The 27,273-nt window shown below is 37.4% G+C and overlaps 1 protein-coding gene across 1 annotated transcript in view; it reads right to left on the reverse strand.

The window, feature by feature from the left end:
- Positions 1–69: 69 nt before the first annotated feature.
- Positions 70–27,273, reverse strand: part of ST7L (suppression of tumorigenicity 7 like) — a 71,995-nt gene continuing 44,791 nt past the window's right edge. Inside the window, 4 exon segments of the mRNA XM_032487339.1 lie at positions 70–6,227; positions 17,017–17,156; positions 22,664–22,756; positions 25,849–25,999. Of these exon segments, the coding sequence (XP_032343230.1) occupies positions 6,204–6,227; positions 17,017–17,156; positions 22,664–22,756; positions 25,849–25,999 (408 nt within the window). The 3' untranslated portion in view covers positions 70–6,203.

The following is a 27,273-nucleotide window of genomic DNA, read 5'->3' on the forward strand; positions in this document are numbered from 1 at the left end:
TTACAGAGGGAAGGAGAGCTGGGGCTTGGGGCCAAAGTGGTAAAAAGCTTAGAAAGCAGCGTTTCCCCATTTATTCAACAAGTCTTTATTTAGTGACTCTTCAAGCCCTGGTGATTATTATCCTTCGCCCCATGTTTTGCTTAAACAGGGGCGCTCCTTCTGTGCTCCTACCCACTGCCTAATGAAGCCTGCAGTGGTGGAGTTTCCAGAGACAGCAGGCTTAGTAAGCCAGAGGGTAGGACAGAGAGTCCCAGAAACCATGATGTCCTATTTTTATGTGACTGGGACAGTGGTCATCTCTTACCTGTTGATATTTTAAAGAAGCAGAATGGTGCAGAAATCTGCAGTTACGACAGAGCAGGGTTCTGAAATCTCAGCTGTGCCAGTTAACTGTGTTTGATATTTTGAGCAAGATAACCCAACTTCTCTGAGCCTCTATCTTCTCATCTCTAAAATGAGAGTATGAACTTATCTCAGACATTGAGTTTTAATTATGCCCCAAACTCCAGCTAACAGACCCTCTTACTGAAGCCCCTCACTGGTCTAGCTCATCATTACTTTTCTCAGAATCTTCAATTTGGGACTACAGAGTATTGACAGCAGGCTGTAGATTAAGGCGCCTACACAAGAAATTCTGAATGCAGGCCCCCTCCTTTCCCGAATTCCTCTCCAGCACCCCTTGGGGTCCTCCCATGTTTGTGGAGCAGCTTTACTCCGCACAGGCAGCAAGAGGATGGGGGAGCCATAGCTCTGGGCCATGGGGGCAGATTTATTTGGATGATAGGACTAATATTTGTGTAACCTGCTGAGACCTGTGTGGGAGAGTTTAGGGTGGTTTTTCTCTTGGTGAGGGGGTTTGCTCCGGTTTCACATCCATTAACACAAAACATGAGCTAGTCAGGGCCCTTGTGGTCTGCGGTGAGGGGATTCCTGTGGAGAAACGGGACTGAGTGAGTCAGGCCAGGGGAATGTCTTCCTTGCAGAGTGGAGTCAACTGGATAACTGATGAGCCAATGGTGGGGTTAGGGAGGGGGAAATGGGAGGGGAAAAGAAGAGTTTCTGACATCTTGAGCTGGGATTAAGAGGAGGAAAGCTCTAGGGTAGTGGGAAAGTAAGGGGGTCATAGTCAGTCTAAACTCAAGAATCGGGTTGAAAGAATTACAAGAGGGTGCTGTCTTGTACGCTGGGCCACTGGGAGGAGCCTCAGGTGCCAGTTAGCTCCAGCTCTCACAAGAACATCCAGGTTAGAACATAAATGACAGCCTAGGCCTGCCATGGCAAATCAACCTGAGCTAAGTCCACCTGTGTTCTAGTATCTTATTCTCTGTTGGTTCTTACCCTGTGGAAGGAAGTGGGCCTCTGCTGGCATCTCATACTGCTCTGTGCTTTTCCCTGGGCTCCAAATTCTAGTTCATAAAGGCCCAAGTTTTGCAATTTCCTATAAATGGTTAAGAGAAGAGCAAGCTATCCAGAGTGAGAGATCTGAAAAGTGAGGTGGATAGTGAGAGAAAAGAGGTCTATGTAAGCCCCGCTATAGAGGCTATGTGGCTCCAAAAAGGAGGGGCGGCCAAGCAATTAATTTTTCCTCTTCTTCCTTAGCTTGCCTCTGCATTCTGATTGGGTTTAAACAACTGACGTCCATTCTACATTATACAAACAGAAACTAATTCCTTTGGAAGAAGCAACAATATAAGAACTTTATTTGGTGCAGTCAAGGCCCCACTTACTTCTGCTGCTACTCACTCACTGTCCCTGGTCTCTCCCGCTCCCATCTCCTCAGTTCAATAGAGCTCAGTCCCTGGGATCAGCAGTCTCTTCGCCTGCCTCCTCTCCTTGCTGTCGGTCTTCATTTCTTTTAGCTTTGAATATTTAGGTATAATGCATTGCAGAAAGTGCTGTTTGGATACCAGGTTAACCTGAAAGACATTATCCTTTAAGGATCTTAGAATCTTTCAGAGAAGGCACATGACTTAAGTACCTCAGCTGCATAGCCTATAGCCAATTTCTCTTATGTAAAAGCAAGAATGCCAGCCTTAACAGAGCCCTGCAGATAAGGGCCAGCTTGTATCATTGCTAGCCTTGAATAATAACATGAATCCATACTCTTCCTTACAATGATGCTGGAAAAGTGAAATCAGGGACTTCAGATTATTTAAAAGGATCAAACATTGCCTGGCCCTAAGGGTCTGTTAAAAGTCTTGTAGGTCTGACTCATGACCACTCACTGCCTCATTTCTCTTCCTCCCTGTTACAGAGAGTAGTTTCTTCTCCTTTCTCTCACCTCCCTTAGCAAGACCACCAACCACTAAGTCCTTTGCCAAATTCTCAGACCCACTCAGGACATTGGTTTCTACATGGGTTAATATAAGACAGATAATAAGGATTTTTTTTCCCTCAGTCTTTCTGAGGTTTTATTTAAATGTCCTCTGTGGTCATAGGGCAGAAGCCCAAGGGAGGACGCCAGGGAGCGTATGTTTCTCTTCCCTGGGAGGCCGTCAGCCTAGCTCCTGCAGCCAAATTACAGCACCAGAGAACAATGTAATGCATTCCTGGGCAGGTCGGTGGGACCCTGGGCGCCTGGGCCTTGTGGAGAGAGGTGCCAGACACAGAGCTCTCCGTAAGCAATCCTGCAGAGCCGCCCCCTGGGTGCAGAAATGAAATACGGGAGAGCTTCACATTACACAGAGACCTATAGCTCACACCTGGTTATTGATGGCCTTGGTGGAGGCCTCTGCCCCCACCCTCCACTTGGGAACTGCCTGCTACTACGGGGGTTGGGCATCTTTGAAGGATTGTTGGAAAACAAGAAATAGATGCTTCCGTTTCACTCTTTGCCCTCCCTGTCAGCTTGCACACAACTGCGAGGATACACACACACATCTGCAGATACATGGACATACACATAGCTTCTCTCAAGCTGCATAAGAGTTCTAGTCATCTCCCCTCTACCCAACAATAAAAAAACAAACCAACCTGATTTCAATCAAACCCTTCAAAAATCAAACCAATGACAGAGGTTCAGTTATAACCAAGGAATATTTTAAAATTATCAACATGCAGGCAGCTGTTTGGTTTGGGGACAGGTACTCCTCTGGGAGGTGGCAGGAGAAGGATGCGGAAAGAGCATGGGGAGAAGAGATCACTAGTGCACAGTTCCCACCCAAGCAAAGTGGCTGACACTGCAGAACTTCTCCTGGCTGGTTCACGTCGGAGAGAGTGCAATTAGTACTGCATATGCTGTGGATGATGGGGCGGTCTCTTATGACTGCACGAGGTATGATTGCCAAGCCTGCTGCTCATAACCTGTTGCTGTTTTTAACTCTTACTAGGTTAGAAAACAGGATAGCTTTGGGTTCCAGAGATGATTTCCACAAGAGAAAGGCACTGGAGAGGAGCAAGCAGTGGTTTACTAGGGTAAATATGTCACAGTTGCTGCATTAGGCTGAGCTTTCCCAGAAGCTGTCATTCTCTTTGGGGGGCTGGCAGGTTTCAGGCAATAGCCAGCGGGGTGTCAGTGATACGCCTGTCCCTGACCGAAAAGGTCAAAGGGATAGAAGAGGGGGTTCTATAGGCGTATTTTTCCACTTCCCACTCATGGCTTAAATGATTTCTGAGCATCTCTGTGGTTATTCCTCATTTACTTAAGGTGTTTTAGTCACCCTGGATTTCAGAAAGCAAGGTAAGCATTCTCCCCTTGGCCCCCTAACTCTGAACAATTCTGGCTTAAAATCTGCCTTTGCTCACTTCCATTCTGTCTATGAGTCTCTGGCTGAAGCAGCTCGGCATGGGAGTTCTCTTTGGCCAAAAGAAGCCGAAATCTGGTGACTTGACTTCAGCACCACCAGCCCCTGTAAGCACACTTGAACAAATAGAAAAGCTAAGCTGAATGAATAAAAAAGGAAGACAGTTTAATCCACAGCTATTCTATCTGACAACTTTCAAGGGGGGGCTTCCCCAAGAATAACTGTGATGTTTATAAAAAGGTTTTTATGTATAAACACTTTAGCTTACACGTAACTGTCTCGCCAACCCTGTGAGGTCGGAGTTACACTCACTGTACAGGTTCAGAGAGGTTCTGTGACTTGTCCAAAGTCCTGTAAATATTGAGTGGCTCAGCTAGAACTTAAACTGAGGGCTTTGGACTTCAAATCCTGTGTTTTCTCCTCAAAGACTACGGATGCTTAGGCCTGGAGGCACCCAGAACCCCAGCACCTTTAGAACAGATATTGATACAAAGTATCCTAGAAGAGTATGTATGAGCAGAATTTACATAAGAAACAGCTTAGGCCTGCCTTTTAACCTTACCAGTGAATGCCCTTTATGCCATTTCTGCCACCACCACCACCTCCAGGAAATGATCACTATACTAAATAGTCCATGTTTAATCAGCTCTGGCTCCTAATTCTTTCTGTTCCTTTTTTCTTTTTTCAGATTAACACTTAAAATTTTGTTTCAGTTTTATCTAGTCCCTTTAAAGTGATGCTAAACATGTAGACAGAGTAGAAGTAATCATGAGAAGTCACGAGAGGAAGTTATTAAGGCTTTGGGCCTTTAAAGTATGTATTAGAATTTCCTTTGAGACTTCAATCTTTTAAAAAATGCTGTCAACCCCTGGGCTAGGAAAATAAGAACAGGGAAAGAGAGTGCTAAAAAACCGTCCTATCCCAGGCGAGATGCCTACTCACAGCCTAGCAAGGGTCCTGGGACCTTTAGCCGAGACAAGCAATTTATCTACACCAAGGCAAGGAGTATCTACCCTGCAGAGAAACCCCTGCAAGATGAGGCAGACAACAGATTTTCACTTGATCAAAAACTTTTGCTGCTGTCAACCCCTCCCCACCCTCATTCAAAATTCGGACTTCTGTTTAGGTCCGAGACAGTGAGACAAAGCAGCTCCAACAGATGCTGTGTGCAAGGGGAACCCTTCCCTGTTCAACCTTGGAATGCATTCCATTAGAGACAGCATAAGCCCTCACATACCCTACCTATCACTCTCCTGCACCCCAACTGTGAAGGCTGAAGGGAAAACTGTAGAAACACAATGTTCATCAATCATAGATCTAGGATGCTACAGCTCCCGTACCTGGGGCCCCACTTGGGCTAGGAGACGAACACCTCATGAAAACAGTCTACCTAAATTCAGGCTTTCTCCCAGAGCAAACCTTACTTTTTGGTCCATCGATCTTGGCGCTCACTGTTCTCCCTGCTTCCCACCCCCACTGCCTCCGCATGTGGGCTCAGAAGTCATCATCTAAAGAATTCCATTGCTCACCTCCTGCATAGCAGCACAGCCCCATGAGGCCGCACACCAGATGGAGGGGATAAAAGTACAAGGTCATGGCTTCTAGCAAGAGGCTTTTTCTTAAACTAACCCTGACTCCTGGAAAAGAGGCAGAGCAGGAGAGTGTCGAGTGAGCTGCTGACGACAGCAGCTTCAGAGGTCTTGTATAAAAAGGAAGGAAAAAGCTAACTTGGCTTTCAGGGGAAATTTCCCTACTTCTGGGCTCACATCTACTTCTTGAAGGTGTCTAAGTAGAATGCAGATTGTCAAACCAAAGGGTTAAATCCTTCCCAATTGTAGGTACCTACTCAGCAGGCTGCCATCCACATGCTGAGCTGGAGGCTAAACCCTGAACACATGCCCTGTTTCTCCAGGAATGTAACTGTGAATACAGAGAGTATGGAAGGTGGACTAGAACTCTGGGGAAATTGAAAAGGTTGTCAATAGCCTTCAAAATGTTTGTGTATAATACACAAAGATGGGGGATGGAGGAGGATCATCCTTCCTAGAATCATTATGCTTGTTGGGTGACTATAGAGAAGCGACAATTACAAAGAAAACAGTTTAGGTAACAGACTGAGAAACAGACGTCTCAGAATAAAAGGAATCTGGTGAATGAGATTAATTAGGCTTTCTATAGGAGGTGGCTTTTGAGCTGGATTTTGAAAAGATAAGGTATGTCCTGGTTGAGGGCAGTCAGAAGAAGGCATTCTAAATAGAAGGGACTGGTTTATGCTGAAACTTAGAAGCAAGAATGTGCAAGCAATATATTAGGAATTTCAAGAAAGTACATATTATATACACTGGGGAATACAGAGAAATTAGAATGCTGAGATCAGGGCTTAAATAATGTGAGGTGACTGCATGTGCCCAGACTGTCAGATGGCTCAGAGTCCCCTACAGAGCCACACAGCATCTTGATCTATGTCAGTAAACACCAGGGCACCTATGGGAAAACACAAGGATGATTCCATTTGTTACAGATACAGGAATCGGAAGACAGCTACACTGTAAAGCCCACAGAGTGCTAAGTATCAACTATAGGTCCCTATCATTTGAGATTCTGGGCTAAATAAGAGACATCAAATATCCCATCCAGAACTGTGATGCATTAATGTAGGCCTCTTGGCCCAGAACCTGGCATAAATCAAGCCAACTCTTAAGAAATTAGAATGTAAAAGAGTAATTCTTTAAAATAGAAAATACATGTTTTTTTCCCTGACTCGCAAGCTTACAACTTGACTGGTCCCTTATATACCATCTGGCACATTGGACTTTCAAGGCTAGCACATTCATTATAGCTGAGGCCACAGTGAATGGGAAGAGAACTACAAAATAGCTTTGGGGACTGGGAAATTAGTTCACTGATAAGCAAGAGGACAGTTCTTGTGCACTACAGGCTGCTAGAGGAACAGCCAAAGACAAGATACAAATTCTGATTTCGTAACTTTGAATTAGGTCTCTGGCTTCTTGCATTTGTTGAAGGTAAAAACAGAGCTATTTATCGAGCTTCTGTCATGCTTCCTAACTGAACTTCCCTAACCTCTGAGGACAAAAACCACAAAGGCAACCCTGTTCTTCTACGGCAGTTCCCTGGCCCTGCTTTCAAAAACAGAACACTGAAGTGTATGTGTGTGTTTATATATGTATTTATATACATACATGTATATGTATAAATTATATTTATGAACACTGAATAAGTCAAAAGGTGAGCAGCATCCTAAGTTTCTGCTTTACTTAACTGGCACAGTTTGGTGCTGGAAGGGAGGCAGCCACTTAACAGTGATAGCATGTATTGGTATCATCTTAGTTTTTTCCTCCTCCCCTAGGGCAATTTATAAAAGGTGATTTCTGAAACCCTTCACAATAGAAAAGCTCAAGGGTTTTACATTCAACTGTGACACCACTATGAATTCATTAAGAAGCATGTTTCAGGTTGCACTATAATTTCCCTATGTAACATAAACCCATGGAATCTGACATAAGCTGAATGCTCATGCTGGTTATTTTATTTACATTTCTGAATGGAAGGGATTTCAATACTCATAAAATATCTAACTGACTTATTATTTTTCATCTGTTCTCCCAGAGGATCTATTATAAAACAGGCACAGAGACAGAAGGCTCAACTTGTATGACTGGTTAAGCAACAAGGGAAAAGTTATTGCTCAAAAGCAATTTTTAAAAAAATAACTCAACATGGGGCTTGAGGCCAAACAAGAGATATCATTAGTCTCAATGCCATCTGAAAGATGAAAGTTAAAAAAAAAGTAACTTTATTCATTATCTTCATTAAAGTCCTATGGGAGAAAAAGGGAGTTCACAGAAACTGAGGGAGCCTGGAGTTTATACTTAAGTCTTCCTTTAGAGACTTAATGTTAGCAGACACAGTCTAGCACAAATGGGAACACAGGTGAATGGATGAGTGGGCTCCTTACAACCCAGAATATCAATGTGCCTCCTTACCAGCATGTTACAATCAGACTTCTGAATTGGAAGATGCCATCATGCATCTAACTCACTATTTGGAGATGTATATTCTGTTCATCTACCCAAAGAATAATAATTTCTGCTTATTCCAGCAGATACAGCAAGCTCAGATAAATTGCAAGAGAAGTAACAGTCACCAGTAAATGCCAAAGTCTGACCTGTGGTCTTCTGCCTCTAAGTCTTTGTTCAAATCATCCCACTTCTCTTCTGATGCCACACTGAGTTAAATCAGTACACCCTGTGATCCTCTAGTACAACTTGGGCCTCTTTTCTACTCAATATACTTTCATCATGTTACCATTTTATTGATTACATGCCTAACAGTATAAATTCCCCAAGGACAGGTTCTGTGCCTATTTTGAAATATGTATCCCAAGATCATATTCCCAGTGATCCAGTTAGTGCATACACTTGACTGAGCCCAGTAAAGATAGGAAATATTTTCAGTTGCTTAGAGAGAAAATCCCGGCAATTCACCCTGTAAAAAGGTAGAACTGTCTAGAATTAAGAATTGATCAGCAAAATTCAGCTTGAAAGAGAGGGAAAAAGCAACTTACTTTAGTACCTTAGTACCTAATCCAATTTCCTTTTATTATTTTTCTTAATTAACATGATATATCTTCAGAATCAGTGACTGGAGGATGCAGCTTTGACATTAACAGTAGGCTCTGGGAAATTCTGAGTGGTTCTTTCCCTTTCTTTCTCACACGTCCACAAAGCCAAGTAATTTTAGTCCAAATTCTTGGCTATCCCATTCTGCTTCACAATGACATCATACTGTTTCATTTTCTAAATTAGGGTGGTCCTTAGCCCTTATTAATCTGGTGTTATTAGGAATGAGAGGATATAAAAAGAGAAAGATAAAAATCAATGAGTGCAGTAGGCTTTAGTTTTATGGCAACTACTATGTGAATCTGAGGGGTGACATTTCTTATTTCAATCTTGAATTGTGGAGCACTTCAGTTTTTGATAAATTCTAAACTATTCAGATGAATATAATGAATATCACTGTTTAACAAAAACATGAACTTCATCAGTTAGGTATAAAGATGAAAGTCTTCCATGTCTCATATTTGGAGAAGAATAAAATAAAGAGACCTCCTTCTATTTCCTCTTGTTTGAAGGAAAGGAATCCTGACCAAATAAATTCTTCAAAAAGGAAAAAGACTCCATGAGTCTAGATTGACTTTTTGGGTCACTACATCTTATGTGAGGCATGTGAAAATAACTCATCAGTCACTTCTACTCAAACGAATAAATATGCAAGGATGAACTAATCTACTGTTGCAGCAGTAGCCTCTGTCTTACACAAATACATCCCTTGCCCACCTTAAACCCTCTACCATTAGACTATAAACTTGTGAATAGGCATTGAGTATAAAATACTTCACCAAGGTGCCAAATAAATATCTGTTCACTGAGTGAATGAATGAACAAATTCATTAGCAGTAACATCTTAATACAATGAATTCAAACATCAAAAACTTACAGTATGTTACAGGACAATCATTACCATACTATAGCATGTTATAGAACAATAGTTAACATATTTTTAAATGCTGAGGCTCTTTAAAAACTAAACTTTGAAAACAAATTAAGATAAGCCCTGTTGGAGTCTTTTCATTCAGTAAGCCAATACTAAAAAAAAAAATCTTTTCGGGGTATCCAGGGCTCTGAACTACATGTTCCAGCGCAGTTTTTTGTTTTTGTTTTTGTTTTTCTAAAGGCAGTATTACAACAGCTAAAATACACCACAAGCAAATTAATAAGAAAAGTCTACCCAGCTAGGACTTTGTTGAGTTAGAATCCCTAGGTTCCCAATAAGGGCTAAATCCCAAAGGGATCAGAGTCAAGTAAATAAAAAATCCATCTGAATTTTATCAGAGGGCAAAGTTTCAACTCTGAATACCCCAGCAACCAAGGATGAATTATGTATAAGATTAGTAAAGTGCCTTCATCCACACCCCAGTCAGAGAACATTCTTCTATCTCACTGTGACTGAAGGAAAAACAGCAATGTGTTTGCCTGCCAAGAATAGTTGTGGCTATACTCTAGATAGGAGTTAACAACAATGAGGGATTAAAACTTAACTTGTAAAGCTGCTGCTACCTGGGAGTAAAGGCTTGATCTCTGGCTTCAGAAAGAAATTGGGACTCCAGCAGATTGAATAGATGAAAACAAGAGCTGGCGTGTTCCTAACAAAGAGTATGAGAATATGTTCCCTTCTTAAATTCTTCCCAAACTGCTTCTTTCTCTGTATATCCTATTGGTAACATGCAAGAGTGCTCAGTGGGACTATAGCCCTTTTCTGCACTTTTGAATAGTACAGATATACACATTTCATCTCCAGAATGCCTGAAATTACAGGATGAGGTTAAAGGGCGATTATGTGGTCTCAATTCTCTGAATATCAGTACTCTTAATTTTGCTGAGCATTACTTGAAGCCCAAATAATTTCTTTTCTTGAAGCTGGCTGTCAAAATTGACCTAAGGCAGTAATAATTAATATTATTACAGAACTAAAAGAGAGAAATTTAGTTTTTCCTCAAATTTAGACAGAATACCATTAACATCCAATCTTTATTGAGACCTCATCAGCATTAAGGAACACACTCAAGTTTCCTATGTATTGTTACAACTACTATAAGTACATCTGTTATCTAAAATTCCCACTTTAGCAAAGCAAACAAACAAAATAAAAACCCACAACCTCTGCCAACAAGTTATGTTATTTTAGACCAAAAGTTTATTCTGTTCAGTTAAACTTGCCCTCACAATCCTTCACAAACTTACCCTTTGACTTTGAAAGAAGAATGATGTTGAAACATAAGATACACATTTGTACTTTATATTAATTTTTTTTTTTTACCTTTTCAGAGAGTTAAATCCCCTCTAAATCATTACAAATGAGTGCTACTCCTTCTTCAGTATTACTGTACGTTTCAGGCAGTGAGAAAGGCTGCAGTTTTTTTATACAGTTGTGTGAGTATGTGATGTAAATGACCAAACAGCGTTGCTTCTTAAGTGGCCTACTAGTAAGAACAGGAGTGAAATCAGAGTGAATCAGTTTGAAGACAGAAAAGCGTTTTTTTTATTTTAAAACATCAGAGTTCATCAAATAGGCTTATACTATGAAGGATTTTCCAGGAAGCTTATTTGTCTACTTATGTCTTTGCAATAAGCATTTCTGCAATCTAAATGCCCTTTCTATTTTCTGACAATCCACACTAGCCTTTTTATTTAAAACTCTTCTCCAGATTCATCTCCTATAAGAAGACATTAGCAAAACCACTTTATTATCAACCAAGCCATCATTCTATACTCACTCAGCATTACTATATTTGGTTTGAAGTTTATTCTTTTGTACTTGTTTTGGAGTAGGTTGTAAAGTGACATATTTTTGAAACTAAACATATATAACATGACTAAAGGACTATCTATTGTTTGATTTCAAAGAACTCTTTTAACTTTTAATGGCTCAAAATTCCTCATCTGTAATATTGGAAGATCACAATCTGTCCACCAATGCCTCTGGTAAGAATAAATGAGAATATAAGCATAAACTCTTAAAAAAAGAAAATAACTAATAAAGTCCATGTTACTCTTGGTTTAGAATTATAATATATTAAGTAGTCACACTAATTTAGTTCTTTTGAGCATTAGAAATTTGATTGGTAGGGGAAGGAGAAAAATTCCACTCAAGAAAAAAGCTAAAAACTATTCAAGATTTTAATCTCCCTCTGTATCCCATTATTCTCCCCATTTAGAGGACTATTCTGGGTCTGCAAAACACAAAGAAGTTTTCTAGAACAAAAATCAGTAAGTTTCCTAAAGTGAACTCTTATACCACTGGTGTAATGAGTCTGGAATGAGTGATTGACATCAATATCTAGGCACAGCTCTCTAACAACTGCTATGCAGTCCATCTGCCCCAAGTACTGACGATTAATAATAAATATATTAGTAGCAGTTAGTGACAGGGTATCCTAGACTTTGGCACTGAGACTTTCACTTTGAGGGGGAAAAGATGATTAAATACACTGCTAAAGAAATTCAGGGAGAGCTTTTGTGAACTTCGTATTATCAGGCAGATGTTATAGGGAAAGAGAATGCTTTCCACAAACTTCAAAACTGAATTAAATACTGCAGAAGGGGTACAGACATGGATTAAAAAGTACATTTTCCTAACTTTTATTCTTTTTTTTTTTTTGCCTTTGAAAAGAAGAATTCAATACTTAGAAAATTTGGATAAAGAAGAATATTAGTAATTTCATAAATTTCTCACTCTGGTTCTTTTGGAAGGAGAACAATGAGGATAAAGCAGGAGAAATTACCCTTTAAAAAGTACAGAACAACTTTTCTCTTGCTACAAATATCCCAGTTAATTAAGAAAATAAAAAATGGAATATGCCAGACTGCCCAATAGACTTCAGCAGCACTAACAGTGGAACAAAAGTGTGAGCATTTAAAATTTTTGACTAGTCACACAACAGGCTCATTTTATTATCAGGATAGTCTCTGGGATAGATCTCAGATATATTACTGTGGAAATAGCATAGTTACAGAATAATATTTCACAGGAATATAAGCTTAGTTATAATTCAAAATGTTTTTAAAACTGTATCAGTTCTTAGGAACTAAAGAAGTCTCACAGCTTTGAAAAATAATCCATTTTCAAACAAAATGAAGAAACATTTTAGTTGACAGTTTAATTTCTGAATGGAGCCCTATGTATTTAATAAAAAAGAATGCAACTCTTACAGGTTTTTAGTATTATTAAAGTTAGATAGAGAATATACCAAAAAAATCTTTCACCTTTGAGCAGATTTCACATCACTAGCTATGATAATGGAAAATTAAGAACCTTTAAAAATATTTTTTCTACTGGTATATATCAGTATATGGTTATAATTGTTTATCAACTCCCCTAGTTATGAAGACAATCTTGCCCTAGAAAAAATGGTAATAGTGGACAAACCTTCTTAAAAGTTCTAGTCACTATTCAGTAAAAGACAGTTGGCATTTATATCTGCTTATTATTTTTTTAAATGTAATTTAGGAAGAAAAATGTTCATTATTTTTGGGAAGGGGCTGAAGAAATCCCAGTGAGACGTTCTGTAGAGAGGTCTTTTGTTAGTGTAACATCTGACCTTCTATATCTTTGGAAATCATGCAACTTGGCTAATGTAGTCCTTAAAGAATTAATCAAGCAGATTGTTAGGCCCTAGTTACAGTGGAGCCAGCCAATTATGAGTTGCTCAGAAATTCATCACTGGCATGTCCAACCACATTTTCCCACATAAAGATTAGTAGAAATATGTGGAAACAGGGCCCATTCCCACCCCACCCCAACTATATGTGTTCAGTGAAACAAATTTTAACCAAGTTTTGCCTTAGTGAAACAAACAATCTATTTGGGAATCTTTTTGATTTCTGTCTTTACCTGTAACACTTTTTCTGCCAACATTTCAAAGGCTTCCCTATTTAGTTAAAACCCAACTAGGGATTTTTATATTCAAACACATTTGTGAATTTAAAGCATTAAAGTCACATGCCACAAGCCTGAATTTATGAGTAAGTTAATGAAATCCCCAAAGACCATCTTCAGTCTTTTCACTGTTGTAATAACGCCCTCCCAAGGCTTACTAAGAAGAAAGCTTTTCTTGCAAAGAGAAATGAAAGGGGCCAGAGTAGATGAAGACTGGTTCTCTAAGGAGAGGGCATTGCTGCTCTTAAATAAAGAAGCTCCTTTCAGATAAGCAGAATCAGATTCCAGTTCATTTGGTTTGCTGGCTACCCTTACTTTGAACTCTCATATTTAACCCAGCAGGCTTCAAAGCAGGTGAGAAAATGACCTACCACTTAAAAGCAATTTTTCCTTTTTCAGGAATTCTGGCCTTAGAGAATATCAGCTCTGATATCAGCACATTCCACATCTCCAGGGATTTATGCGATTTTTTTTTCATTGCTCTATGTCTAATGTCAGACTAGGTTTTCATCTCAGCCAGGAGAAAAATCAGAGGGAAAAAAAGTCCTAACTTGCTGCAAATGAAGGCTTATTCCACAAGGCTTTACATCATGCAAAAGGAGAAGGGGCACTAAAACCACTGAACATTCTAGTTTGTTCCCTTCCACTTATCTAAACCTGATGTTCAGTGAGGAATATTAAAAACCATAATCCCTAGTGCCTTGCTTCACAAAAAAGCAATTTTTGTAAGAAATGCGTTTTAACAAATTCAAACTGAATTTACTCTAGCGTGTGAGCTAATACAAAAATGAGGAACAGACAATGGTAAAGGAAGAAATTTAGGAAATTTTCTTAAACTGCTTCACCTTACTAAATAGAAGAAAAAGTATGTTTCAAAGATTCTTCACTGACTTCTACTGTACTTGGCTATCAAGTATCTGACTTAACTGAAAAATTTAACATAGGCAGGCAACTTACCAATAGGTTCTGCTCTACAAGGCAATTTGCCAGGGCCTAGAATTTGAAACATTTCTCCACTTTCTGTGGTTCACATACACATAATGTACCAGAAGTATACTACTCGTAGTATTGTTTAAATGATGCCTGGCCACTATTTCTACTACAATTTCCATGAAAAAATGCTTTTTGAGTTTACTAGTAGAACACAGTGCCTCCAAACATGAAGGGGATAGGGTTTCCCACTATAGCTGCACTTGGGTGATGTTGACAATGATGATGGTGACAACAGCTAACACCTAGTTTTTACTACTGGCAGACACAGTTCTAAACACTTGACATATTTTAAACTCACTTAATGCTCACAAAAACCCAGTAGGTAGTACTATTCTCATTTTACAATGAGGGAGAGAAAAGGTTAAGTAACTTACCCCAGGTTGCACAGCCAATAAGTGTCAGGGCTGGAATTCAAAGCAAAGCAGTCTGGCTCCAGAGCTGATGCTCATAACCACTCTACAATGCTGCCCCCTCTCCACCTTGATAAGATGGCACTCTCCATGCATTCTAAATTCCTCTTATTGGGGGTAGAGTAGAGAAGGGCTTCTCCAGTGTTCACTGTGTATATAGGATCACCTGAAGATCTTGTTAATATGCAGATTCAGGAGTGCTGGAGTAGTGCCTGAGGTTCTGCATTTCTAACAAGTTCCTGGGTGATGGTAATGCTCCTGGGGCACAGACCACACTACATTAAGTGGTGTAGAAGCAGAATTTGAGCCTCTAGTTCCCTTGTTGTCTGTCTGTTGAGGTATTTATATGTTGAGTTTAGAAGCCGGAGCCTGCCCATACTATAATCATTTCCCATTAATTCTTAAATGGAAACTGCCCTTGGAACTGCTTTGCAGGTACTTTCAGTAAATACCTAGCTTTTAGGAACTTAAAATATACATGTAAAGGTCACAGGGGTAAAATGCGGCTGTAAATACAGGTTTGCTGTCAGCCACATTTTTAACACTATGGATCACCAACTATACAAACACCAAAAGACAGTGAACAAATGCCTGCTTACTGTTTATCAAGTAGAATCACAATAAACTAATAACTTTTGGTCTTAAAAAGAAGCTTCCACTTTAAAACATGTAATTATTCATTCTTGGACTCGGCTGGAGAAGTGCTAAGGAGCTTGTGCTGACATCTTTAAGGCTCTGTATCAGAGATCTCTTAGGTCAATGGAGACACTACATACTGACATCAGTCAATACAGGAGTATCCTCCACATTAACATTAGCCAGTACCTCACGAAATTACACTACTAACACCTGTTACACCTCCATTCCCAATTCTCCATCTCCCTCCTTTATTTCACCTCCTTCCCACTGCTCTGAGAGAAACCTAAAAACCATCTCTCCCACTGCTTGCCTGTGATCTCAAATACACAGCTGCATATTTTTTCCCAGCTGTTGAATGGACGGGATTTCCCTTCTAGTCCATTTTTTTCCATGCCAGATTACATAGTAAATTCATTCCAGTTTGAGACACACTCACTCCCCAATCAGCACCACTGCAAGCAAGAGTTACAGTATGATCACTAAGCTTCCTTTTTATACTAAAAGGAAATAGAAGAGTCAGTCTCCAAACCAAACATCTATACTCCCTGAACAACAGTGGAAAGTCATTCTTCTTGAAGCTTGACCCAGAATCAAGTGCAGTCTCAGAATCCTAGGCCTACAGCCAGTGGCAACTTAACACATTATACAGTTGACCTTCAGGGAAAAAGAGAAACCAGTGCTCTTGCTACTGGTGCCAGAAGAAAACCAACTGATCTTTAAGGCACAAAATAAACTATTCTTAAGGCAGGAAAAGAAAGTGTAAGGAAACAGGGAGTTAGAACGGAGGCACATAGAAAGATAGAAATTACATTACCAAGTAAGGGCTAGTGTTTCTATGGTTCTCAGAGCTTTTCTACTTGGGAATATAACAAATCAACATTTTCTTTCTAGGTTTGAGAACTTATTCCTTGGTAAAAATGCAAAGATGTACAAGACACACCTTTTTAAAGGCTAAGAGACTTAAAGGGACTTATCTTTGGCAATTTTGCTTTGAGCCAGTGACGTTAATTAATAGGTTTGTAGGGAGGAGTAAATAATCATGGGATACTCTCTCTAACGTCAGTCCTCAAGCACTTACTGGACCTGCATTAGGAAATGGGGAAGCAGTTCAAAACTAAAGGGTAAAAATGAAAATAAAGTTCTGTACATGGTTCTACACCCAAGGTTGGAAAGGTCAATAAGAACATGCAGATATAATAACAAGGAGAACTTGTGAGTAAAGCAGTACATACTGTACCCAGGGCAAATGTCCCAGAAGTCCCATCTTAGCTACTTACTCTCCATCCTAGTTGCATTCTTGAATTTAACCTTCAGCAAATCCTTAGAATTAATGATTTCATTTAAATGGAAAAATCAAAAGGCTTGTTTACAAAATAGGGTTTTTTTTAAAAATGCCAAAGAAAATACATTTAAAGGAAGTGGATTATTCTTTAGCTAGTAACAAGTTGTATGTTTACCACTAAAAGTGATCTACAGAGACCAACTTTATAATATTACGCCATTGTATTTCTTTCAATTTTAAGCAACAAAAATATATCTTAAATCACCAGAAACTTATGTCTGACATATTTACGGCAGCAAGTTGACAAATCAATTCCTGTAATTTACCATAACAAATATCTTCCACTACTCAACTGGTTTAGCACAAACAGATCAGAGATGGTTTCTTGTGTGTTTTACAAATACTCTACACAAGTCCTTGAGATCATACTTACAGCTTTAGCAAAAACACCCATGATTTCTGGAAACTGGTGTGTGAGAAGAGCTATCATTGCTGTAGAAGAACACAGTCCTGCTGTGAAATGGATGAAAAAAGGAAGCTCTTTCTTTGGGTAAACAGAAACATGATGAAACGCTACAAGGGAGAAAACATAGAAATGGGATTTTATTTCAGAAGACAGTATAAGCCAGTTTTAATATTTTCAAATGAAATCTATTTTTAAAAACTAAAAAGGAAAATGTTTTTTTAAAAGAACGCGAAGTCTCTGGTCAAGCAAGGTAGAAGGAAGTTATCCATTATTTACTCTAGCATCAACAGCCTATCAACATAGCCAAAAGACTGCTGGGAACCGGGAACAGGATAGAATCGTGGGAAAGAACATTAATTGTAGTCATGCTGAGGTAGTTTTGAAAAAGAGCTTTGTCATTTATTAGCTGTGTGATTTTGAGTAAGTTGCTAAACCCTCTAGAAGTTGCTACGGAGTTGTTAAGATGGACACGGTAAGCCCTTTATAAATGTGTTGTTATAATTCTTGCTCTTTGGGGCTCAGAGATGAGTATAGAGATCAAGAGAAAGACATATGGTTGAAGATTTCTCAGAACAATCAGCTAATAATTTTATCCAGTTATTAATAAATGTCCTATATGTGGCATTTCATCAAACACTGTAAAAATCTAACCAGAACAGCAAAGCCCTAGGATTCTGAACATAAAGTCCCTTGTCATACTTTACCACAGTAAGTTACACATTTTCTCAGGTATCATTTTTCTAGCAATTGGCTATTTTATTACCAACAGTATTTAACTGTTTATATCTTATTTGAAATTTGAAAATACTTGAATAACAATACTGAGAGCAGCCTACTACAATGCTTGGCACAAAGTAGGTGCACAATAAATGAGAATTGAACTGCTAAACTGAGAGTTATTCTGGTACTTCATGTGTTCAGGAAGCTGACCACTCAGGGCTGGAGAAAAACCCAGGAATTACTGATGTAATATCCTGCTTAGGTAAGGAATGACTAATTCAGTGCTGAATCAAGGTCAGCTATAAATTTAACCTTTTTTAAACAATGATTCACAGAGAATATTACAGCTAAGTTTCCCTTCAGTGGCCATAATATTTTTATGTCTTATACTATCTTCTGAAAGCATATACCAAAAAGCAAATTCAATAAAAATCCAGAAAATTTCCAGAGAGACAGATAGTATTATTCCTACTTTGTAAGGTAGAAAACTATATAGCTTTAGTAAGATAATTTCCTAAAACACGGAATTTTTATACTGCAGGAGAAATCCAATTATTTCTTTTTGGATTGCTTTCTGTAGATTCATTTGTCAGTCAACATTTGGCTAATACATCAAAATAATGGATGACTAGTACAGAAACACTCCCTTGGAAGTGAAGTTCAAATTTCATCACTGGCTTGTAGAGAAAAAATTATCAGGAGGCATAAAAGACAACTAAATAGCTATGTGAACTAAGGGAATAGTTCAAGCCTGAACTTATGAGATTCATAAGCAAATTCCAGAATGTTGTAAGTCATATCAAGGTTGAAGGAGAATTAAAAACAAAAAACATTAAGTACTCCTGGGAATTAGAACTCCACATTACTAAAATTTTGTTCATTCTACACAGAGACAGAAAATATACTCTAAGAACATACAATATAATCAAACAACCCCTGCCAAACGCCAGAATAACCCTCCTCTCCTACCTCCTAGAATTTGCAAATGAGTAGCATCCTAGAAATAATAAAGGCCTGACAAAAAGCAAACTGTCTGTTCTTACAGCCTATGGCCCTGATAATACATGATAATAACCCTGATTTTATTCATATTACTATGAAAGTTGGCCTTATGTCAGGCAACTTTTGTAATGATTTGGAGGGCATTACTTTAAGCTAAATGTATTACTTTAATATAATATACTTCTGCACACTGATGTTCCACAAAGATTCATTCCTTTGCCTTAAATACCCTTTTTCCCATTAAAATGAAAACACAATAAAATAACTATTATCACTACCATCCTAGGAAAGAAAATAAAATTTCTAACACTACTGACCTTCTAAATGCCAAAGTCAATGAATTCTCCTCAGTAATTACCTTACTTAATACTTCAGATACTCCTCCTCACTTGGAAATTTTTTCCTCCTTTTAGTTTCTAGGATATCTAGTTCTGGTTCTTGTCCTGTCTCTCTGACCACTCCTTCACTGAATCTTTTGGACTCCTTATCAGCCACTCATTCCTTAGACATTTTTGTGCCCCCATGGTTCATCCTTAGTTTATTTCTCACACTTTATACAGTTTCCCTTAGTGATCTCATTCATGCCTAGAAAATGATGATTCCCAAGCCAGTTCTGTGATGTAGAGAGATGTAGAGAGAAACAGCTATCAGCACCACTGGCAATTTTGCTTTCACAACCTGATCCTGTCCCTAGGCCGCAGCTGACCAGACCAGGGATGAACACCTGAGTAAATCTGATTTCCTCTCCCAGAAGTTTTAAAAGTGGGGTTGAGATTGATAGTGGGATTCTTTATTCTCTATTATTGGCCTGAACTGACGACATGTGAAGTCAGAGCTTTATGGGGCCTCAAGTTTGGCTACATGAATAACAAGGGAAAGCCAAACTGCAAAGAGAAAGATATAAAAATGAAGCAGATACACTGAGAGAAGCAGAAATGAGAGATCATACAAAGAAAAGTTAGAGTTGGCAAAGGAAACAAAGAAAGTGAGAGTAGGAGAGACTGAAAAAGGCAGCCAGAGACAGAAATATACAGCCAAATGACTCTGGGAAATCTTAACAGCCTTCTAGTTCCTGGTTCTAGTCTCTTCTGAGATGCAACTGTAGCTGTTACCTTTGGATTCTCTGAGACAATCCAGTCTTCCAACAAATTCTCTTTATGTTTAGGCTACTTTGAAGTGGTTCTCTATTACTTATACCCAAAGAACGCCTATAGCATTTACTATTTATGTAATATACATTTTAAAATAATATACGTATTATATACCTATAACTTACAAAGATATCTTAGCCCCATATATTATTTAGAGGTATAAAATATAAAGACTATGTATGTATATGTGTTAAAAAGATTACACAACAAAATATTTAAGCATATATATATTCATATATATACACACACACACATATATAAATGTACACACACATGTATGTGTAATTGGGTGAGAGGTTACACATGCAACATATGCAAAGCTTGAAATTATTTACTTCTCCCACTCCTATTCCCAAACCTGCTCCTCCTGCTGTATGATGGATTTACCATTCTTCAAATCACCTAAGTCAGATTTGGGAATCATCCCTCACCTTGGAGAGATAGGCACTCTCAACTCCAGCTTCCTTATAATCTATTGCGTACATGTAGCTCTTAACACATTGTTTATATATCTTTCTGTTAACCTATGAGCAGTTTAAGAGTTCAGAGCAGGGTAAGGAGGAAAAGTTACTAACATTTAACTTTTTTTTGAGTACTTACAAAGTACCTGGCATGTTTATAAGGATAAATTAATCACTCTGACTAATTCAAGTTATATTTATTTATTGTAAGTTTTTATGGTGAACATTATAGAGATATATAGAGGGTCAATAAAGAGAATCCTGGCCTTTAATAAGTTTACAATCTAGAAGGGAGAGATTTAGCATACAAAGCATTTTGTGAGTTCAAAGAAAGAAGAGATAACTTATCTAAGATGACAGAGGAAAATAAAAAAACCCTGGGAGAAAAATAACAGCATACTCAACTTCTACGATCTCTCCTAAATTTTCTGCTATCTGTTTGAACTTTCCAGCTCATTAAGTCTCATGTTGTAAAATTGCAACTTTCCTTCTTATACTTCAGTTCTAATGGTCCCAGAATTGAAAAACCTGTAGCACAGATTTATGTCATAAGAAGAAACAAGTGTTTATAAACTTCAGCATGCTTGCTTATTGGTTAAATCATAAAAAGGAGTTAAAAAGAAATTTACCAGTTCATAGAGAAAGAGAGTGAGTGGATAATAAGGCAGCTAAGATAAAAAGTATTATATTATATTATATTATATTAATTATATTATTTTTTAAGAAGTTTCGCCTCCTGAAAGCAGGAACTAGATGGAAACACTCTCAGCAATCATAATCCTACATATTTCTGGTTCTTCTCCCAACTCTGACTGCTTTTTTTTTAAATTTGCAAGTGAAGTCCCTCTATCTTCATTCCTCTTTATAAAGATTGTTTTGGCACTTCTGGGTTCTTTACCTTTCCATATTAATTTTGAGATCAGCTTGTTAATTTGTAGGAATTGTATTGAATTTATAGATCAATGTGAAGAGAGTTGTCATATAAATAATATTGGGTCTTCCAATCCATAAACATGGAATGTCTCTCCATTTATTTAGATTTTCTTTAATTTCTCTCAGCAATATTTTATAGATTTTAGTGTACAAGTCTTGTACTGGCTTCGTTAAACTTACTTCTAAATCATTTGTTATATTAATGCTACTGTGATTGGAATTGTTTTCTAATTTCCATATTGGATTGTTATTTGCTAGCATTGCTATATAAATATGAGTTTTGTATATTAATATTATATCCTGCAACCTTGTTGAACTTATTAGTTCTAATAGTATTTTTACGGATTTCTTATACAGAAAATCATGTCACCTATGAATAAAGACAGTTTTAACTTCTTTCTTTCGAATATTAATGTCTTTTTTTTTTTTTTTGCTTGCTTGATGGCACTAAGCAGAATCTCCAGTACAGTGCTGAACAGAAGACAGCAGACACCCTTGCCTTATTCCTGATCTTAGGAGGAAAGCATTCAGTCTTTCACCATTTAGTATGATGTTAACTGTGGGTTTTTGGTAGCTGCTCTTTATCAGGTTCAGGAAGTTCTTTTTTATTCCTAGTTTGTTTATAATTTTTATCATGAATGGGTGTTGGATTTTTGACAAATGCTTTTCTGCATCTATTGTCCTTTATTCTATTACATTTTCAGATGTTAAACCAATCTTGCATTTGTGAGATAAATTCCACTTGATCATGGAGTATGATCTTTTCTACATGTTGCTGGATTCAGTTTGCTAATACCTTGTTAAAGAAATTTTTGTCTATATTCATGAGAGATATTGTTCTATAGTTTTCTTTTTTGGGGGGGGTAATTAGTTTTATTTATTTTTAGAGGAGGTACTGGGGATTGAACCCAGGACCTTCTGCATATTAAGCATGTGCTCTACTACTTGAGCTATACCCTCCCCCTTGTTCTATAGTTTTCTTGTAATGCCTTTATTTGATTTTGGTGTCAGGGAAATGCTACTCTCACAGAATGTATTGGGGGATGCTATTTCCTCCTTTATTTCCTGAAAAGAGTTTGTGAAGGACTGAAATTAGTTTTTGTTTAAATGCTTGTAAGATGGATGCTCTTTTTAATATCTTCAATCTTTGTTAATTCATTGCATAGGGTTTCACCAAAAAAAAATTCAAGAATGAACTGAATTATACAACTACATCCAAGAAATGGCTAAAATAGTATTTAACAGTATCCTGAATTTCAATCAAAGGCACTTTTAAAATGGGAGAATACTATGAAAAACAATCTTACAATTAATTTTAAGTTTAGGAAAATGCACACATTTACTTACTAGGTAATAGCTCTCTATCAGCAGTCTCTGTGCAGCTGGGATAAGGGTAAAATAGATGGCCTTTCTCTAATGGGTATGGAATCATTCTAAAAGCTGAGGGAAAAAAAATATGTTGACATTCAATTCAATCTCATTTTCATCCTTTACTACAATCAAAGCTATTTTGGAGACATATTTTTATTAAATTTTCATATAGCATTTTATTTTCTGTTTTAGATAGACATTTTAGATGAAAGAAACAAAGTATGCAAAAGAGTGAATAAGGGGAAGAATAAGATTTATTTAGAGAATAGTCACAGTCTGCTGGAATAAAACTAACAGGAGTAGTGGAGGATAAGACTGGCTGTGCCCTTGTTGCCTCAGTCTCCTCATTACAACACAACAGACTTAACTCTCCAGGTATGAATTCCACTTTTTAGGTGAATCACATATAACTGTTGAGGTCATAACTGTTGGCAACCTAGAAGAGTTCTCAATGGCTCCTAATTTCATATGGGAGCTGTCACCAAAGTTTTCTACGAACTGAGCTTAATCTAGATCAGGGGTCACCGAAGTATCTAAATTAACTATCTAAAGGGGTAACCCTTGGCTAGACCTGGCCCACTATCTGCTTTTATAAATAAAATTGTATTAGAATACAGCCATGCCTGTTTATTTATGTATTATGTAAGGCTGCTTTCATGCTATAAGAGTTGGGCAGTTGTGACAGAGACTATGGCCCACAAGGACTAAATATTTACCATCTGGCCCTTTACAGAAAAAGTTTACCAATCCCTCACCTAGATTATATTACCAACTCTTGCAGACTTCTTAAAGAAGAAATCCTTATTGATCTACTCGGCTAGCTGATTACTCATTGAAAACTGTGATAAGGTTATCATTTTTCCCTTAGTACTTGGCTCTATAAACTTCTGTCAAATATGGATTTTATATTGCTAAAATAAAACATAGTGATTTGTCCTAAGTCACAGAGCAAATCAGTGATAACACTAGGAAACCATTCACAAGATAATTATCTGTGAAATACAGATTAAATAATATACTTATTGAAAGCCTGCACGTGCCAAGCAGAACTCTAGGCAATGAAGACACCTACAAGGTGAAGAGATACAGTACCTGGTTTTGAGGAGCCTATACACTACTGAGAAAAAAGCAAAAGGAAGTCCCAAAACAGTCAGCATTTCAGTCTTAGTAATCCCAGTTTCATTAATCTGTATATTGTCAATGTCAAGCACAGTGCCTGGCCATCAGCAAAATGTTAATGCAGAGATTCCCAAATGTTCTTGCTTCAAGGACACATAGTGCCCTTCACGTCTTAGTAATTTGCTATGATGCCCCTATGCTGAAAGAAATATCTAACAATTCCACTTAAGTAGTGGGTCTGAACAACTTTAAAAGTTTATGGTCCAACCACTGACCAGCGACCTGAAAAAAACCTCCATATAAATTGAAGGAAAAAAATAATAATTTCATTTTTAAATAACCATAATTTCTTCCTAATGGGATGTATGAGCCTGTTGGGATTACATAACTTCTCAACCCTTGTAATCACAATGAACACCACATCCTCATTTCCTGCTCCACACTGTTTTTGTTTGGTACTTGTTTTAATTATAGCAACTAACAAAAACCCAACTTTGCAAAGCTATGAGAACACCGAAAGAAACAGACAATGGAGAGCCATCTAATGTTGAAACTGTGAACTATCTAGAGCTAACAGCTTGAATGGTATCTGACAGATGTTGAGTACTGCTATGTTTCCCCTGAAAATTGAAAATATCCCATGGCACTTTTGTGAATTTGCTATTAATACCTCAACATGCCTCAGTGCAAAGTCTGAGAACTGAGGGGTTAGCCAATTTTAGTAAATGAGCACTGCATTTTTTTTTTTGAATTTTCCTTGATAGGTGATTTTAAAAAGTTATATATAAGAGATCTGGTAGTTAGCTGAAAATAGTCCAGTTCTCCAAAGAAATGTACAAATGGCCAATTCACACATAAAAAGATGTTCAACATTACTAATTATTAGGGAAATGCAAATAAAAATCAAAATGAGATACTACTTCACACCCCTTAGGATGGCTATTCTCAAAAAACAGAAAATAACAAGTGTTGACAAGGACACAGAGAAAGTGAAATTCTTGTGCACTGCCAGTAGAATGTAAAATGGTGCAGCTGCTATAGAAAATAGTACGGTGGTTCCTCAAAAAAATTAAACATAGAATTATATGATCTAGTAATTTCACTTCTAAGTAGATACCCAAAAGAACTGAGAGCAGGAACTTGAACAGATATTTATGTACCTGCGTTCATAGCAGCACTATTCACAACACTCAGAAGGGAAAACAACCCAAATATCCATTGATGGATGAATGGATAAACAAAATATTGTATATACTTACAATGGAACATTATTCAGCCTTAAAAAGGAATAAAATTCTGACACATGCTACAACATATATGCTAAGTAAAATAAGCCACATACAAAAGGACAAATATGAGTCCACTTATATGAAATACCTAGAGTAGTCAAACTCATAGAAATGGAAAACAGGATGGTTACCAGGGGGCTGGCAAGGAGAGAAGAATGGGGAGTTATTTTTTAATGGGTATAGAACTTCAGTTTGGGGTGATGAAAAAATTCTGGGGATGGATGATGATGGCTGCACAACAATGTCAATGTACATAATGTCATTGAACTGTACCTTTAAAAATGTTTAAGATAGTAATTTTTATCTTTTACTTATATTTTACCACAATTAAAAACTCTGCTAAAGAATTGAGTTGATACCAGTAATCAGGCAAACAGTTTCATGTTGTATACATATCAAAACAAAACCAAAAAACAAGTCCAATTTTAAAAATATTACAATAGCTTAACCACATTAAAAAACTTATAAACCAAGGGATATCAGTTTTCATTTTCTTTCCTTATAAATACATAATTTAAATGAACATGTAGCAGAATACCCTAACAGTTTCTAATTCTGCTTTTCCTAAATGCGGCATCAATATAAGCACATTACATATTTCTTCTACCAATAGACCAATAAATACCACCAAATCCACTTTGAAACCAATCTGAACAATAAATCCTTAAGGAAACTCAATCTCATTAAAAAAGACTGCCTGTGAATGCAAAGAACAGTGAGAGATTAGTGTTGCATTTGGAAAAGAATACTTACTGCCTTCCCATGTACACTGTAACAGATTAAGAGCACCTTCTATTCGCTTCCAGTGCTGAAGATGAAAGAACGCATAGGCAATTGCTTCACTATCACCCCGTTTCAGAATGTGTTCTGGAGGTAAAATGAGACTTTTCATTTCTAGCAAATACTAGAAAAATAACACACACACATAGACACAACACAGTAAAAAAGAAAAATTAAATTATGTTAGATTCAAATATCCACAAAAATGTAGATTCAAATTTTATAAAGTTTGATTTAAAAAATCAAATTTTATAAAGTTGATTTAAAAAACAAACATTAAGCTAGTTGAAATGACATGGGGGAGCCTACTGAAAACATATATAAAATACTCATATATAAATATGCAAATTCCAAAGATCAGAATATTCCTATAAGTAAAAATAAGGTGATAAGTGCTTTATGTGCAACTTGGCTAAACACAAAATGGAAACTCAAGCTGAAGAAATAATGTGAGAGTAAATTATGTATTTTTCCAAAAAAGAATAAGTGTAAAAAATTATAAAACACAATTTTGGAACAACATGTTATGGTAACATTAAATTTTTTTTCTTTATTCCCATTTTACAGTGAAGGAACTTAATCGTTAAGAAGTTCAAGTAAATTAATATTTACTGAGCACAAAGCACTATGCTTGCTAGGGAATACCAAAACACTACTCTCTGGAGCTTCCTAATGTAATCAGAAAGATAGATTCCTCAAGTTAATAATTATAACCAGACTATGGTAAGAACTTCATGAGAGGTATAAATACATATAGGAATATGCATAGGTGGTATTCATTTTTTAGTTTTTAAATAACCACTTTATTGAGATATAACTCACATACTTTACAATTCACCCATTTAAAGTATACAATTTATGCGAGAGGGTATAGCTCAGTGGTAGAATGGGTGCTTGGCATGTACAAGGTCTCATGTTCAGTCCCTGGCACCTCCACCAAAAGTAATAAATGTAAATAAATAGATAAACCTAATTACCCCCTCACACACAAAAACAAAACAAAACAAAACAAAATTAAAGTACACAATCCAATGGTTTTTAGGATATTCACAGGTGCAACCATCACAATTTTTGAACATTTTCATCACTTCAAAAGGAAACTCTGTACTCCTCAGTTATCAGCCTCTACCCCCATTCCCCTAAACTCTAAGCAACCACTAATATACTTTCTGTCTCTATAGATTTGCCTATTCCAGATATTTCATGCAAGCAGAATTACATAATCTATGGTCTTTTTTGACTGGTTTCTTTCACTAAGCATACATCCATGTTGTAGAATCTATCAGTACCCCAATTCTTTTTGTGGCTGAATAAATACTCCATTGTATGGATAGACCACATTTGTTTATCCATTCATCACTTGATGTACATTTGGTTATTTTCACCTTTTGGCTATTA

This window comes from Camelus ferus, chromosome 9 (genome assembly GCF_009834535.1).
Source record: "Camelus ferus isolate YT-003-E chromosome 9, BCGSAC_Cfer_1.0, whole genome shotgun sequence".
In the NCBI taxonomy this organism is placed as follows: Eukaryota; Metazoa; Chordata; class Mammalia; order Artiodactyla; family Camelidae; genus Camelus; species Camelus ferus.